We start from the raw sequence: 16,952 nt of genomic DNA, 5'->3' as shown, positions 1-16,952 counted from the left end.
ATACAAAAATACCCAAGGCTGGAAGGGCATTGTTTCTATAGGACACACAAACACACACCATGAATGACCAAGGCTGAGAAAGTATTGTTTGCTCTGTGTAAAGCAGACAGAGAGGAAACAAGTCACGTATGACACAAAGAAAGCCTGGCATGAACAAATAGTGATGGAACTTTCCATGAAATTAAAAAAAAGAAAAGATGTCAAAAGTTAAAGAGTAACACTCAAAAGGTGCTTTAACGTGTGAGTATATTTATTTTATAAAACTAGTTAAATTTATAGCAGGTTTAGTAATACACTTTCAATAAAATACTGGAAGTAATATGAATAAAGGAACTGTACAAATATGACGCTAGAAACAATGATTTGAGAGAAAATCAACCATTCAGTGAACTGGGAAAAAAAAAGAAAAACTAAAGAAAAGAATAGTGAAAGAAAGAAAACATTTGCTGATTCAATTATCTAAAAATTCCAGATGCCATTTCCTGCAGTAGAGGAAGTGGGGTGGATTGCGCCTCAGGAAGTAGGCATGCCCTCTCGTTTGGGCTCCTCAGACATTTTACATGCTGTGTAAACATGATAGCGTTCCTCCGGCCGTCCAAAGAGAGCTGCACTACAAACTTATCATACAAACTTAATTTCTCCCATCTGACTTTTTAAGTTATCGCTTGTGAAAATATCTCAACGCGATGGTCAACCCAGTTCTACTGCATGTGTTGCCATTGTTTCTAGAGTGTAACACCTGCGGAAAATGAACAAATACTGTACAGTGAAGAGACCCAGGGTTAATCTGCTGGGGAACATGCGGGGTCAGACAGGCGGCGTGCTATAGCGGATCTCCGTGTTGAACTTGTCAGGCGTCTTGGGCAGCGGAGGCTTCTTCAGCATGTTGTGCTTCATGATCACCTCCTCGTTGGCATAGATCGGAGTGTCTGTGTCGTCCGAGTGGTACCCTGACTGATATCCGCTCGTCTGATTGGACGACTCCGAAGCCAGCGACTCTTTACTCTTACAGCGCATCAGCTGACTGAGGAGGCAAATCAAAATGAAGACGGATTTAAATCACACAAATAAAAACAGCCTTTGTATGGATGATAGTGAATATATAGTGGGCTAAAGGCTCATGCTTAGTGCTCACCTGAAGTTGGGCGTGGTTGGTAGCTGTTGATTCAAACCTTTTACCTCCTCATGTGAGAAGCCCATCCCACTGTCTGTATGACCCTCCTGTACAAGTGCCAAAAGTTTGAATAAACACTGAGGACTGCCACATGGCTTGATTCACATTCTTTGATTTCCACTTTATGTTCGCCTGTGAAGCATTACTTTTTTTATTATCACTTTACTGTTCCTATGACTCATTTTTCACAAATGGACACCACTTGCATAGGCTGACATGTTTTAGCTTAGAAACAACTAAAAGTAACATTTGGCAAATTTTCTGTCTTGACTAGTTGTTACTAACCTGTTGCAGGACTGCTTTAATATGCATTCCTGAAATTGTCTGATTATCAGCCTATTTCAGTTCTATTGCAAATCTGTTGTTATGTATATAGTAGTATGTTTCCAGATTATTAGGTACACTACATCAATTTAAAGCAGTCCAATAAAAGTCTGTCATGTTTTTCTGGTGCTGCATCAGAAAGGTATTAATTCAGTCCTGTCTTTATCCTCAGAGCTGCACACTGTGGCCGGGTTGGGCACTGCATGCAAAGTCTGAAGTTACATTTAAGAATGCATAAAAATTAGTACTGCTTTATTCTCGCAATAATAAATACACAATACATGTCTTTCATGGATGTTGTCTGGCGCTCACCATGACGCTGCTGCGTGCCACGGGGATGTCTTCAAACGTCTTCACACTGAGGGGCCGGCTACACCTCTCAGTCTGCTGGGACAGTCTGCACGCGCAAGACAAATCAATGAATCACAACGGAGATCTTTAAAACTGAGCACATTTTGAAATCTCGAGCAGGCGGTGGCAGGTGAGAGGGTCATGCTGACCCAAGTGACGACGGGTGGTCGTAGTGGAGCTGAGCTTCCAGGACTTCCCCACTCTGGTGACTCCCATAAGGGATCCTGGGGTCAGGGCCCAGTGGGCATCCCTCTGCTTCACCTGCTGTCAAGGGGATATAATCCTTCCCATCCTGGAGAAAAATAGCGCTTTAATGATTTACCTCAAGTAGGCAGAATGAAACCATGAATCATTAAATGCTATCAATTGTTATGTTAAGAAGTGTACATCTTGTGGCCAGTGTTTTTAATGCACCAGTTTCTGATAACGACTTCCTAAATTCCCCAGAAGGTCTTGGCAGCACTCATGAAATGGGTGTGAGAATTGCTGCATCAGCTGTAGCTTATTCAGGTATGTGGAGCACAATAATAGCTGTAACAATAGCACGGTGAGAAATGCTGCCAAGAAGATTGCATACTATACTATGAAGGCAGAAACTAATACAACTGCCAGTGAACTCCAGTTCTTATCTTGATGATGGTAATTTAGAAAGGCTTGAGATTTCTTTTCTTTGCAGTGAGCGCGTAGCTGAAATGAAAACGTGCGTGGATATTCATGGATGCGTTTGTTTTTTGTTTTGACCCTATGCTGACCTGTTGGGCACTGGCCAGGAGCAGGTTTCCCAGATGTTCAACCAGTTCTGCGAACGTCGGCCTGTCTGTAGGACGATCCAGCCAGCAGTCCAACATGGTCTGGTATCTGCAAACACATGTGATTTGTTAAGAACGCGGGGCAAAGCAACGCACATCACTGTGACATGTGCATCATATCGACTCTACTCACATCTCTGTGGTGGCATACTCAGGGGGTCTCATCCTGGTGCCTTCCTTGAGCCGCCTGCAGAAGGACTCATCGATGCAAACTCCAGGATAAGGAGAAGCCCCTGTAGGAGGTGATAACAGAGCTGATGCTGCACGTATACAGTAGACATTGTGTATGCAGCGTTTTGTGATTAGTACCAGGCTTACCCAATGAAAAGATCTCCCAGAGAAGGACGCCAAAGGACCAAACATCACTTTGTGTGGTGTAAACCCGGTCAAAGATGGTCTCAGGAGCCATCCACTTTAGAGGGAGACGTGCCTGCAGCAATTATGACAGTGTGAATATGACTGCTTCGCTGACTCATGTGATTTATTTAACTCCACATCAGTTTAAGACTCACATCTCCCTTGCGGACATAGTCAGGGTCTTTGTACACATCTCTAGCGAGGCCAAAGTCACAAATCTTCACCACGTTGTTCTCCGAAAGCAAGATGTTTCTGGCTGCTAGGTCTCTGTGGATGCACTGCACAACAAACAGAGGCATTTGAATTCACATCATCAAAGGTGAGTTACTTCCTCTGGTGTGAATGTGTGAATGCATGTGCAGAAAATTGTGATCTCACCTTGCGAGAAGACAGAAAGTCCATTCCTTTAGCCACCTGGAAGCTGTAGCTTATCAGGTCTTCCATGGTCAGATGGTCATCATCTGAACTCTCTGAAAACACAAGATGCACTTCACGGTCAGCAATGTGAGCGCTTGACAGAATCACAGGCATTCACTTAACTGGGTGCATAAGCGAAATATGAGTCTTTGAGAATTGTCTTGAGTACCTTCCTGATCGTCCGTGTTGCAGCCTGGAGCCTGGTCCCCAGTACTGGAGCAGACAGCTGTCCCTGTGCAGATGTCTAGCTGAGCAATCTTCCCCAGACCCAGGTCGCCTTCAGTCACATCCTCTTCTGCAGGCGCCCACCTCTGGCTATCCAACCGCTTTCTCTGTTCACACCCCAGTGAAGTAGAACCACCAGTCAAAGATGAGGAAAACGTGACCATGATAAAAAATATTTGTTTAGGATGCAGGTATTCTTTATATGAGTTGCAACGTGGTTCATGTCAGATACGATCTGAGGGCGGGTAATGGAGTGCGCTTCTGTGTAATGGTCTGTGCTCAGTGCTGTGACTGTGTGCAGTCGTCTGCACCGAGTGGAACCACATCAAATGGCTGGCAGTGAATTTTTGGCTGCATGTGGGTTCCACATCATTTACCTTGTAGGGGCTGTACTCTCCGCGCTTGCTCTTCAGGTAGCTCGAGAGGTTTCCATGTTTACAGTACTCAACAATGACCATCAGCGGCCCTGCAGAGAAAAGGAAGAGTTCAGAACAAAGTTAATGCGTTTGAAAAGAAATGTAGATCTGTATCAGCAAAGTTAACTTCCAACGTTTATTGTTTCAAAGAAATGATTAAAGGGGGCTTCATGCTCAGGACACAAGAGGGGCTAAAGTAAATAAGCCCATCGCAGACTCTGCGTGATGACCCACCTCCAGGCTTTGTACAGGCTCCCAGCAAGTTGACAACATTGAGGTGATGTCCAATGTGGATGAGAATTTTCAGCTCTGACATCAAGGCACGGTACTCACTAGACGTGGCTCCCTCTGTATCACAGAGAGACAAATGTCACTTTGTGTGTTTGGAGTATGTGTGTACTCACTGCGCAAAAGAAGGAGAAAACCCTGACCCTTAAGCATCTTGACTGCAACCGTAGTGCACGTGGTAGCTTTCTCAATGCCAAAGGCGGCTGCTTCTACCACCTGGCCAAATGCTCCTCGCCCCAGTGGCTCACCTGTAAGGTAAAATAGCTGTCATGAAGACACACTTGCAAAAACAAAAACAACAGTAATGACACTGATTTCTTAGATGAGGGACCAGGGTCTCAGATGTATCACTTAAACTGATCCAGATACTGAAGTGCACAAAGGTGATCATTGGCATCTTTATGGAGGGGGGGGGGGGGGGGGGGGGGTTGGACAGCTTGTCTATTTTGGATTCAGTGCGCCTTACGTGGTGCCCAGACACTTACTCTATCGTCACCATGAGTTTTTTAGTAAAATATTGGAACAGCTGCCAGCCAGATTTCACAGCTGCTTGGGGATCATTTCTGCTGACTTTGCTCATCCCGCAATTTGTTATTCCACACCATTATCAAAAACACATCAAACATAAATTTGTGTTTGCTTAAAATTAGTAAATTTGTGCATTTTAAAATATGATTGAAGGTGGTGGACATTGTGAAACATTGTGTTGGCATAGTAGCAGTTAGCATGGTGATGTTAAAATTTCAACTGGCACAAAGTCACACTTAATACAAATTTAATGCAGGAGTTTCCACATCCCCAATTATCACGCAAGTGCCAAATTGGGACTATAATTTTCTGTCCATTTTATATGTTAGCCTACTAAACAAGAAACTTCCTCAAAAACTATATGCTAAATATTAGCATGAAAATGTTAACATGGTCACACCACCAATAATGAACTGCACATGTCTAGCTGGTAATATTAACCATATTATATGTATTTTATTCCATTGTTGGGGGGCTGTTGAGATATCTGCTGACATTGCTGCTTAATGTAATGTCATCTTTTTTAACTCTTTGGGGAAACAGTCTTGTCTCTTTCCATGAGGAGAAAATGCTGTCAGGGGACCACCACACGCTTGGTGTATTCACTCATACCAAAAATAATCTCTGGACCCATTCACAATTGTGTCTCACCAAGTTTCAGCCTGTCCCGGGGAAACTCCCATTTGTTAGCATCATAGGTGAGCCTCTCACACTGCTCGTCCATGGGCATGTCCTCTGAGTCAAGGATCATGGACAGGTATCCCGTCTTCAGCTCCCCTCCGCTTGGCTGAAACAGTGGTGGAGGGAGAAATATCAAAATGAGCAGTTTTTAACATTTCACTACACCAAAACTCTACTGCAGCTTTCCAGTGACCCTGATGTCCCTCCAGTAAAAGGGGCCCCAATCAGTATTGCAGGCGTACGTGACTTATTGGAGCAGAGAGTGGCCCCGTTGTTCCTGGACACAAAAGAGAGCGGCCACTCAGAGCCAGGTCGGTCACTTCAAATCAATCACACGCTCCAGCAGTGTGCGTGCGCTTGTGACTGTCTGTTTGGGTATTTTATCACTTTATTATCATTCATTATCAGCTGTCCTAGGAAGAAAAAGTGTGGCAAAAGGAGGATGAGGACGAGGATGTTCTTACTCTCTTTCTTCCGCGGATGACAAAGACGATCAGTAACCAGAAAAACATGGCGATGACGACTGACCCAATAGGGACGATCAGCTCCACATTAGTCTTCTCCTCTGCCCCTAGAACATACACACAAAGAATAAGATTTAAACATGACTTTATGAAACAGTGGATTGTGCTGTTAACACGACATATCTGGCGCCAGTTTGTCAAGGAAAAAGGCTTCGCCGTCACAGCGGAATACCGATTATAATTTCAGTGACGTGCCTCGGCAGCGCCGCATAAAGTTCAGGCAGGTTTGTCATTGTCTTTGGCCTGTACTCATGTGCATGTCTGTGTTTGAGTTGGAGGAAGGAGACTGCTGGAATCTGGACTGTAAGCAAACTGATATTTTATCTAGTCATAACAAATGGTCAGGAGTCAGCTGGTGCCAAAGACAACTTGGAAGAGGTCTATCAGAGCCATAGTAGTGTGTCACTACATGCTGTAATGGATTTGGCATTTCTCTCCACTACAATCCAGCATAGGGACCATACAAAAATTATTTGGGGGGTCGGACAGGGTCAGAGAAGAGGAGGGTTACATATATTTATTTAGTTTTACCTAACGAGAGAACAGGTACTTCTTCAGGTACTTCTTCTCATCTCAGATTCCTCATTCTAAAATGCATTGTAAAAAAACGAGTCTGAAAAGGAGTAGCTGATTCAACTGACTCTTGAACTGTGGTTTATAAATATGAGACTACAGCATCGTCATATTTTTCTGCAGTATCATCCATCTGAAGGTGCAGAACTGCCACGCACAAGTCTCACTTCTTCTGAGGCAGTTCATTTATGGAGAGTCCCATACTGTGGCTAAAGATGAACTTGTCATGCTGTAGGGACCTTATTAGGTTCCTTAGGTCTTGAGGCTAGAGTAGTAGAGGGAAAATATTAATAACGCAAGGGTCAAGGGTCTCGCTTCTTACAACATGAAATACCAATTCCCTTTCAAAAACATATCAACAAAGCCAAATCCTTTCAAAATGCCTGCCCTCAATCTCTGTCGCCATAGAGATATTCTCCTTTCCCTCCCTTGTCAAAAGAGCTGGCGCCACAGCAGAGCTGTGAGCTACTGTAACTGGGTCTACATTGTGCTGGCGGGACAGAGGTCACGTAGACCCTGCTTCTAGTTAGTGCATTTGTTTGTTTTCCACTGTGTCTCTGTGTTCGGGGAGTCGGGACAGAGAAGGGTGGACAGGGGAGCAAAGGCTGGAGCTGGGGCAGGACTGGCCTCTCCCTTTGTACTGAAGTCTCCTCATTGTTTTGGATTTAGAAACTCGGAGGAGGATGTGCGTTAACTGGGGGAGCTTCCTGTCATGCGGAAGCAAAGTTATTCTTACCCTATATCTTTGATATCAGAAATGTCGTAAGTGTGATGTGAATCGGTGAAGCCTTGGGGCCAGATATAAATATACTGTTTTTGTGTCTATTGTTACAGTTGCCAGGAGGTTAAGGCTAAACTCATCTGCGTGAACTAGGATAAATATCAGATATGGATGTATTACTGAATGGGTCAACTGGGGAAATGACAGGGGCCCAAGGGGACCGACAGCGAGAGCTTGAGAACAACAGCGATCTGGGTGTTGAGCTTTTACATGAGTGGGTGAGACTGAGGTCCTGCAGCCAGAGGCAGAGGCTATCCGTGTTAAAAAAACAAACAGGAAATGTTGTAGTCTTACATAATAATAGTTAGCAGGGTTTGACACGTGACACCAGTTCAGGCAGAGACTGACCTTCCGTAACCAGATAGGTCTGTGAGGTGTCACAGCCACGGTTGTTACATGCAGTGCAGGTGTACAGGCCGCCGTCCTCCTTCTTCACACGCTGGATGGTCAGACTGTGGTTGCGGTGGCTCAGAATCACACCTGGAATTCATCCAAAGGTTCGGTTTTAACAGAGACGGTGGCTTACAGTGGGAATCAGAATCAGGTTGTCCATCAAATCACCTGAGCCCTCCACCACGGTCTGGTTGTTCTTGGTCCACACCACAGTTGGATCTGGAGTCCCGGCGGCCTCGCAGTGGAGAGTGATCGTGGCACTCACGTTAACCTTTTGGTCGGTGAAATTGTTAAGGATCCTTGCAGCCTCAAGATCTAGAGTCAGAAGCAAACAGATACATGTCAGGCGTTTGCCAACTAACTGGTTTCTCTTTTATCACAGTAGTCATAACATCTATAACAGCTGAAGCAGCAAAACACAGTGAAATTGTCTTGTGTCATAAGGTAAAAACAAAAATCACATTTCTCTTATGTGAATATTCTACTTTAAACTCTCCACAAATTTATTCTTACACAATGAAATCTGTCTTTTGACAACCAGGACATGTTAAAATAGTGCAACTGAACTGAAAGCAAATCTGTGTGAAATCAAACCAAGTCAATTTGCTCAAGTACTGTACTGTAGCCGGGAAGCCAGACCGAATTTCCCCCACCCACAAATGTTTTTGGGAGGAAGCTCGTCTGGAGTCGCTCCATTCAGAAGTCATTGTGCCTGGCAAAGATCTGCCAATCAAATCGTTTGGGCCAAATTTACACGACGACGGACAGAAGGGTAACAGACAGTGACACAGAGTTGCATGTCGCTGAGCTGAATTAGTTTACAACAAACTGACTCTGAATAGTTGGAGCAATATCCAAATGTGTGCAGAGGTATTTTTCTTTTCTGTATCGGTTGAAACATGGCATAATGGAGTATTACCAAACTCATATTCTGATATAAACTGAGTCTTCGGTATGCTGGTACAGGTCTTAGTTATTTGCACTTAGTGTTGTAATGTAAATATTGGACTTATTCCTCCACCACATTTATCAGACTCGACGGTTACTTTAGAGCAGAACAGACAGGATTAGTCAGGATAAACTGAATTATGTGGAGAGCAACGAATTATCATAGAGTAAATGAATCCACCTAATTGAGATGGATAACATCAGTTCTACTCGAGTCATGTTTGAAATGCTGCTTACAATTTGCATGCATCAGTTATGATAATCTTAAAGTATAATGAATTGCAATGAGTTCATTTTGGTGTGTAACGAATACTTGCATACGTTCAGTTTTTGAATGTAGGGCAATGACTTGTAAATGAGGTATTTTAAAATACTGGGCTTGCGTCTTTCACTTTGGTGAAAGATGTCAGTTCTTCTTCCACCACAGCTAAGTCACGTGAAATCAGATAATGAAATTAATAACTGACGAATATGAATAAAACAGCACTTCTTAAATGTGTGTAACCTTTGAGGGACAGGCGCCGTAGCAGACAGGTTCTCTCTCCAGTCTTGATGTTTTCCACCTGACACGCGTAAAAGCCCTCATCCTGTCGGGACGCTCTGGGCAGCGAAAGCTCCAGGGTCACGTTGGTGCCCTGCTGGGTGGACGACACGGTCGGCGACAGGGGCCTCCGCAGCAGGGTGAGGTTGCGGCAAGGCTCCACCGAGGCAAACGGCTCCGACCGGGACGTGTTGGCCACACGGAACCAGGCCAGGTTTCTGTAGATGTGCCTGTCTGCTTTACACCGCAGAACCACGTGGTCCTCCTCCAAAGGCTCACTGGACGGAGACATGCTCACCTCAAGGCCGCCTAAGAGGGTAGACCGACATAAAGAATACTGAAACAACAGTCCCGATAAAAGAAACGGGCCACGGGAGACAAAAAAAGAAGAAGCTCACGTGTCACATGGAAATAAATGATGCGTGAATCTTGTCCCACTTTGTTGGAAGCCGTGCACTTGTAGAGGGCTTTGGTCTCTGCTTTCTGAATCTTCAAAGAGCTCATGATTTTCTGGAGAAATGCATTTAATCTGGGATTAGTATTGAGCTGTTAATGTCCCCTATTAACTGCATAAAATGGATTTTTGGCCGAGAGAAGAAGAAACAGAATATAGCCGATAAATGATTTACCTTTTGGGCATGATCTGTGTCCGTCGCAATTCGTTCTATGTGGTTGTGTCCAGTGCTGTTGCTGATGTCCCTCCAATCCGCGCAGTCCCTCAACCTTATGTCAGACTTGCCCAGCCCTGGCCTGCATTAAAAAATCAAGAGAAGCCAGCTAAAACCAAAACATCACTCTGTGATGTTATTTTTATTCATAAAAGGAGCTCCTCTTTCAATCAGACCAACCAAATGATGAGCCTGTACTTATTTGTCTTATGTTTCTATTCACAAAAACACACACAAACTCAATTCAAACATGCGTATAAAATGAGCTAACGGGGTGGGGGTGGGGGGGGGTCTATAAGAAGAGACGGGGCTCGAGCAGGATGAAGCTCTTTTTTTTGAAGGGGAGCTTGACGGGAACAACAGGAAACGTAGCGCAGGACTGAGGAAGTGCTCGGATGTGTAGGCAGAAGATAAGGAACCTGCTGCTGGTCTTCTCTTGTCAAAGCAGCCACCCACACACACACCTCACCAAATCACAGTAGGAGCCACTCACGAGGGCTGGCCACTGGTCCTGACTGCATAGCGCGTGGACAGAGCAGCTATCCTAAACAGTCTGATCCAGGGAGCACAAAGACCAAGTTTCTGATTGTACAAAATTAGTAAACACATTCCGAGTCTGAATAACTGGTGTCCCTCTGCAGAAATGGACATTGTGAGGAGCATGAATCACATCCGCTGATGTGCATCGGCTCGGAGTGCGCTCTCATTGTCTCTTGTCTGTGTTTTCGTCAACATCACGAAAGCAGCTATTCCTCTTCTAAATCAACAACCTGTTGACAATGAGTGACTGAGAGGCCGCCGTATGCAAACACAATAGGACCGGCCCTCCCCCCTTCTCTCTGTCTTTCTCTTACACGCTGAGTAAAGGTGACTTACAGGAAGGTTATCGGACAGTCCTCTGTGGACATCCACTGCCACTTGATGTGTGCAGGTATGGGAAATCCACGGGCAGTGCACCTCAGGATGGGGTTGCTGCCATACGGGTACACATCGGTGCCCACTGCCACCTCCTTCTCAATGATACGAGGAGGCACTGTAAAAGAAGACGTAGAGTGAATACAACAGCCGACTGCATAAGACTTCTCAGGCAGGTAAAGAGCAAAGAATAACTACCATTAATGAGTAGCTGGAAAGAGCGCTTCTGTTCCTCTTTAGTGATCTTATTGAACAGGACCACTGTGTAATTCCCTGCGTCCATTTCTGTGACTCCACGGATGGTGATGACATCACTTCTCAGTTTTATCCTGTAGCCTTCCTTCAGCAGCTGGTCATTTTTTAACCTGGGTAGACGGACGAGTTACAACATCGTCTGAAACTTTTTCTATTGTCACTAAAGCATTATACGGTTCACACAGGACATCAGATGCACGGCAAACTCCTCCGCTGCCACTTATTGTGAAACGTCCACTACAGCGAGCGTACCATTTAAAGCTGGGCTCAGGGTACGCCGAGTACTTGACAGGAATCTGTGCAACCATCTGATCGCCCACGGTTACCTCCCATACCTTCATCCACGGTTCCTTTATTTCAATAAAAGGTTTTTCTGGAGAGACAAACAAAAATGTTAGCAGCACAATGCAGCCATATTTCAACCTCGCTGACAGGAATGGGCTTTGGTGAGTTCATGTAAAGCAAAAAGGACAAAGTCACTCATGTGACTGTTGGGATTTGTGGCTGGTTAAATTCACATTCAAAGCAGCTAAATTATAAGAAAGGAAAGGAGGAGATTTTCAGTTTGGAGAACAGGCTATACAGTCCTGGAACTGACTAAAATATGACTAAAACTTTTATCAGAAAGAAGAACAGAGAACAGGAAGAAGCTTGGCACCAAATAAGCAGCTGTTTGTGCGTCAGAAATAAAATGACCCACATAAAGAAAACCTAAAGAGAGCAAATGTATATCTTAAGGGTTTTCATGAATGTAAAATGATTGTTTTTATATGTGTGAAGACGTTTTTGGATGCAACAAATCCTTTCTTTGAATGTTTAAGAACATAATATAACTCTAGTCTCTTAATCAATGCTGCTGTCTGTCGCAACGTTTTCAGTGCACCCACCATAAACTTTAAGCTTTGCCGACTTGGACATCTGCATCTTCCCGCTGGAGGCAGTGCAGATGAACTCCCCTGTGTGGTCAACCGTCACATTCTCCACGGTGAGTGTGTTGGACAGCTCCAGGGAGTTCCACAGCTTCTTCTTGTGGGACACTGCGTGGGACGGCCTGAAACCCTCACCTGAGGTCTGACATAGGGAGACACAAAAGACATACAGCCCCACTTTTAAAACAGACACACTGAAATAAACTATGACATTTGTGGAAGTTCCTTTTTCGTGAGATGTTGAAATAGTGGCCTTGGCCAGAACATGAAAAACACATCTGGTCACCTTTGCTCATTGACCTGATGGTACAGAGACAAGATGAAGGATTCCTGGACGAAGGAAGTAATGAACACATGCAGGGACAACAGGAAGTGGGATGCAACACTTATCTGGTATCTCTGTCTGCCCTCACCGGTGAGTCAAACACACTGACTAGCGGCTGTCTCACAAGTTCACTAAATGTATATAGGAGCCTTAAGATTACAAAAGGCTTGGACACTGACCAGGACTCCACCGGAGTGCGTCCAGTTGAACTCGATGCCCACGTTGAGTTCGGTGTTGGCCGTGCAGCTGAGCGTCAGCCGCTCGCCAACAGACAGCGTCACTTGAGACGGGGTCACGGTGAGTTCATGAATCTTGAATCCTGCGGAAAAGGGAGGGTAGACATGGCAGTCAGTTGAAAGCTTATTGTTTTCCTGAAACTACAGACCCGCTCGCTTTAGCTTCATCGGGCCCCTCTTCCACTTGCAACCAAGCTCACACTCTCTCACACAAACGAAATCTGAATTTGGGCAGTCATTCCACAGGGTTTGAGTTTAGTTTAAACAGGCATTTATAATCAGATCCCATGTATTGTATCTGTTCCATCTTACCAACGACGGCCACAATGTAGAGAGGGGACTTAAAGGTCTCATTTCCAATTTGAGTCTGGCAGGACACAACGCCGGCGTAGCTGATCAGATGAGTGGGAACAGTGAAGCCTATCTTGGCGTCCCACATAGATTCCCTACCATCAGGATGAAGCTCCTTCACTGGATATTTCTGGCAGACACAGAAACGTACTGATTTATGAACTTAGTCTAAATATACGGGAGAAACAAACATCAAGACCGGCACGTTGTACGCAGGGACAGGCTCATCTGGCTGCGCAAATAAGATCATAGTAGCACTACATCAGGTAAAAGAGGTGCATTATATTTCATGCTATAGAAAGGTATTTTCCTTGCCACCAGTTTTACACATACATTAGGGACACTAACCCAATAATTCAGCTTTGGAAACAGTTACATAATGTCTTCTGTGACTCTGGTGGAGCTTTCTAAATCCTGGCGCATTTTCATGTGATCAACCTTGATGATAGAGTTCCAAAGTAACAAATGACCTTATATTAATGTGCCGTGAAAACAAAGTCCTAAAATGACAGAATCTGTTTAATCTCAGATTTAAATTTGCATTCTGGCCTACAGAAGTTGCACCATCCAGCAAAATTCTGAACTTCACTAAGAAAGACTAAGGGACAGAAACAACTCTTTCTTACAGTGTTGAGAGTTACATTAAGATCCTCCACAGAGCCTCGGCACGGTATCACCACCTGCTCTCCTTCACGGATGAACACCACCTCATATTCTTTATCAGATGGCACAAATGGCACCTTGTAATCTGAAATAAAAACACACGTACAAATATTAGCTGAGTTAAAGCGGTAAAAGTGCAAAATTAGAATTAACAAGACCACTGGAACCAAGTGTTCAGGGTGAATTGCAATTGGCATTTTCCTATCTGGGTGTTTAAATGAACACAACGCCTTATATGTAAGCCCTCCAGTGAGTAAGTCATAGATCATACCATGGACAAAAACATAAACCGACGCTGCCGTCTTGCCGTCTTCAACTTTCAGGTTTGTGTAGGAGCACTGATACTGTCCAGTTTCATTGACAGTTGCGTTGGTGATCGTCAGTGTTTTGCAGAAGAGTCCTGATCCGCTGCAGTCACTGGTGGAGAAGCGAGTGCTTGTAGCAGGGGTTGTCCACTTGAGGTTTTGCTGCCCTCTGCCAGAGGAAGTCACAGACCATTACACTTCATACACGGTAGAGGTTTAGGTCAGCGAATGAATGGAACGCAGCATGCTACCATATATACCTGCACGTTAGTTCAAGGTTGTCGGATTTGTTCATCCGGTGGACGCCATGGATGTTAAGCGTTGGTGGATCAGATATAAACCGGAGTTCTATGGCTGGAAGAATCAAAAGCACAAGTCAGTCACATCAAAGACAGAAGGGAAACACAATCAGTGATGACACTGGTTTGTACGGCACTAATAAATAATAGTGGAATGAAAGGTGGTGAGAGGTCATGTCGCTATTGTTTTCAGTATAAAAACTAAATGAGGTCAAAAGCTCAAGGAGGCTGACGTTAATATACAAAATAAATAAATAAATATCTTCAATATAGGATGTGTCTTGGTCTCTGGCTACTCAGGGCCATTTTTTCCACTGCTGCAGCAAATGGCGGAGCTGTATCAAAACAGGAAGCAGGGGAAGATGGGCCGGGTCAGTCCACTCAATAGTCCAGCACAGTGTGGCCTAGGTGGGGTTCCTGTTTGTGAGGAACAGCCTGCCCACCACCTCCCCATGAGGCCATAAAGCATATAAAGTATTGCATGGAAAAGAAACTAAACCTTAAGATTGATATATAACTACATATTATAAACACTCGCCTTAATATAAACTAATGGTCCTAAATTAAACATATCCAAACTTATTCTTTAGCAAGTGGAAACCACCTGTTTTTAGTCGGACTGCCACAGACTTCCCTCCTTTTCTCAACACAAATGAACTATAATTTCATTTGCAATTACACGGTACAACATGAGAAAACGGTTCAACCAATTTAAATGGGTCGACTTTTACCCCTCATAATGGTATCCGGGAAGTCCATTCTATAGGAAACAATAAGTCCAAACACACAGACAGAGTAATCAAGATATATACAAGAAGACAAGGAGTCCTGCTACAGATTGTTTGACCACACCAAGTCCTGATCTCCAACTCATGGAGTCCTTCTGGGATTTCATTACCAACAACGAGCAGGATTCTAAATAATCCAAGTGTTTCAAAAACTGTGCGCAAGCGCACCGACACCCAGGGGATCTGAAACCAATAAACTATCAACTTCTGTGTAGCTCATCTTACTCGACCTAGTAGCCTGTTAAAGTAGACGTCTCAGTGAATATTATGACATTAACTTACCAACAACAAAAGTGATTTTCAGTATGACGCCAAGTACTGGAATGACGGAGACTATCCGCGCCATCATCCGACAGAAGATAAGGACTGAGTCCACATCAAAGTCCTATTAAAAAAAACTCACTGCAGCAACAATAACGGTCCTACTCAAACGTCACCAATCCATTGGACGCCGGTGTTTTATATTCCACTCCAGAGAAAGTTTGGAAGTCATGAGAACAGCCAGTGGATGGTGATCAGCCGTGCGTAAAGTGCTGTGCGTGTCTCCGTGGAGCTGCTGCTGCTGAGGATGGAGATACGCGCCTCAGACGAGCAGTCTACAGGGGAGGAGCGTCTCCCTCTCACTAGTGGGGACTACAGTACACACACAGTTCTGATCTCAAAGCTGGTTGTGCGGAGGACAACTTTGACCAGAGGGAAACGTCTTCGTTTTAAATATTTAATCCGAGTTAGCATCGCAGTTCCTAATCCTCCTACTAACCAGTGGTAAAGATGCTAGTCATGCCTGTTTTAGCATGGATTATTATTTGACAGTTACTAGGCTAGGCTTAAATATAGCGACTGCTACATGTAAAATAAATGAAAACCTGTAGGCAAGTTCTTAATTTTGACTAATAGGGCCTACAGTCTCCGCTCCCAGGACTTTTATCATTTCACTGTTCCTAAGGTCCGAACAGAAATGGGGAAGAACAGGAAGATACATGGAACATCTTGCAATCAGAGCTCAAACTCCAAAGTCTGGTATCTCTGAATGTATTCAAATCCATGATAAATTAGATTACATCCAGGCTTCAGGAGTGTAAATGTTTGACTAATCTTGCAAAATCTTTTAACTAATTTTGAAAATTCATTGTTATTTGTGTGTGTATATATATATATATATATTGGATCAATGTTATTATGTGTTGAAACTTTTTGCGCTGCCATTCTTGGCCAGGTCTCTCTTGCAAAAAGAGATCTTGGATCTCAATGGGACAAACCTGGTTAAATAAAGGCTATAATAATAATAATTATTGTTATCTCCTGCATTAGCATTCCTGTGGAGGCCTTTTAGTGTCCAATTTATGAATCTACAATGCGGAGTGCGACACTCTCACTGTACCAAAACAATAGCAAAAAAGTATGAGGTCAGAAAATAAAAATAGTCAAATAACTGTGGACAGATGAAGAACAAGATGACAATTCTCTGTGAGTTCACTTCTCACACAGGCCTGTTTCAAGTAATTGCGTGACTCACTGTCAAGACATTAATATATAATGATTACAATTCCTTTCAAATAAATTTGTCAGTTTGCTAAAATAAATAAATATATGCATTATATATTATTAAGTTTACCCTAGATTTTTAAAATCAGAGTTTTTAAACTGAAACTGAATCGCTCTCCCCTTCTTCTAAGTGTGCAGCAAGATCCACGCAGCCACAACATACATGAAATGTCATTATCATCATATATCATTATTCCAAGGGAACAAAAACACAATGTTGATTACAACACATGCTAATGGAAAATGCATTTAAAGGTGCTTCTATAAGTAAAAATTATGTAACAGAGGTGCACATGGAGAATCTCAAAACATGGGCACCATCCAGACCAGTCCAGGCTGATCA

The 16,952-nt window shown here is 43.8% G+C and overlaps 1 protein-coding gene across 1 annotated transcript; it reads right to left on the bottom strand.

Moving 5' to 3' along the window:
- Positions 1–232: 232 nt before the first annotated feature.
- On the bottom strand, positions 233–15,674 carry kdr (kinase insert domain receptor (a type III receptor tyrosine kinase)). Its single transcript, XM_047587365.1, has 30 exons — positions 15,347–15,674; positions 14,238–14,331; positions 13,944–14,146; positions 13,636–13,757; positions 12,971–13,139; positions 12,602–12,741; positions 12,056–12,239; positions 11,421–11,541; positions 11,112–11,278; positions 10,875–11,031; positions 9,960–10,080; positions 9,729–9,840; positions 9,295–9,639; positions 8,010–8,156; positions 7,797–7,928; positions 6,035–6,141; positions 5,541–5,676; positions 4,505–4,609; positions 4,308–4,421; positions 4,035–4,123; positions 3,602–3,764; positions 3,394–3,485; positions 3,171–3,293; positions 2,977–3,088; positions 2,792–2,891; positions 2,602–2,707; positions 1,999–2,141; positions 1,811–1,895; positions 1,136–1,221; positions 233–1,024 (listed from the first exon to the last, which is right to left on the bottom strand). The coding sequence occupies exons 1-30, from the start codon at positions 15,411–15,413 to the stop codon at positions 808–810; spliced, it is 4,059 nt and encodes a 1,352-aa protein (XP_047443321.1). The 5' UTR covers positions 15,414–15,674; the 3' UTR covers positions 233–807.
- Positions 15,675–16,952: the final 1,278 nt, after the last annotated feature.

This window comes from Mugil cephalus, chromosome 6, assembly GCF_022458985.1.
Source record: "Mugil cephalus isolate CIBA_MC_2020 chromosome 6, CIBA_Mcephalus_1.1, whole genome shotgun sequence".
In the NCBI taxonomy this organism is placed as follows: Eukaryota; Metazoa; Chordata; class Actinopteri; order Mugiliformes; family Mugilidae; genus Mugil; species Mugil cephalus.
This window is presented reverse-complemented; position numbering and strand designations above follow the sequence as displayed.

Coding starts and splice junctions, on each gene's coding strand:
- kdr (XM_047587365.1), bottom strand. CDS start 15,413: ATGATGGCGCGGATAGTCTCCGTCATTCCAGTACTTGGCGTCATACTG. Junction 9,640..9,728: donor CATTTATTTCCATGTGACAC/GTGAGCTTCTTC, acceptor CTACCCTCTTAG/GCGGCCTTGAGGTGAGCATG. Junction 5,677..6,034: donor TCATCCGCGGAAGAAAGAGA/GTAAGAACATCC, acceptor CCACTGTTTCAG/CCAAGCGGAGGGGAGCTGAA.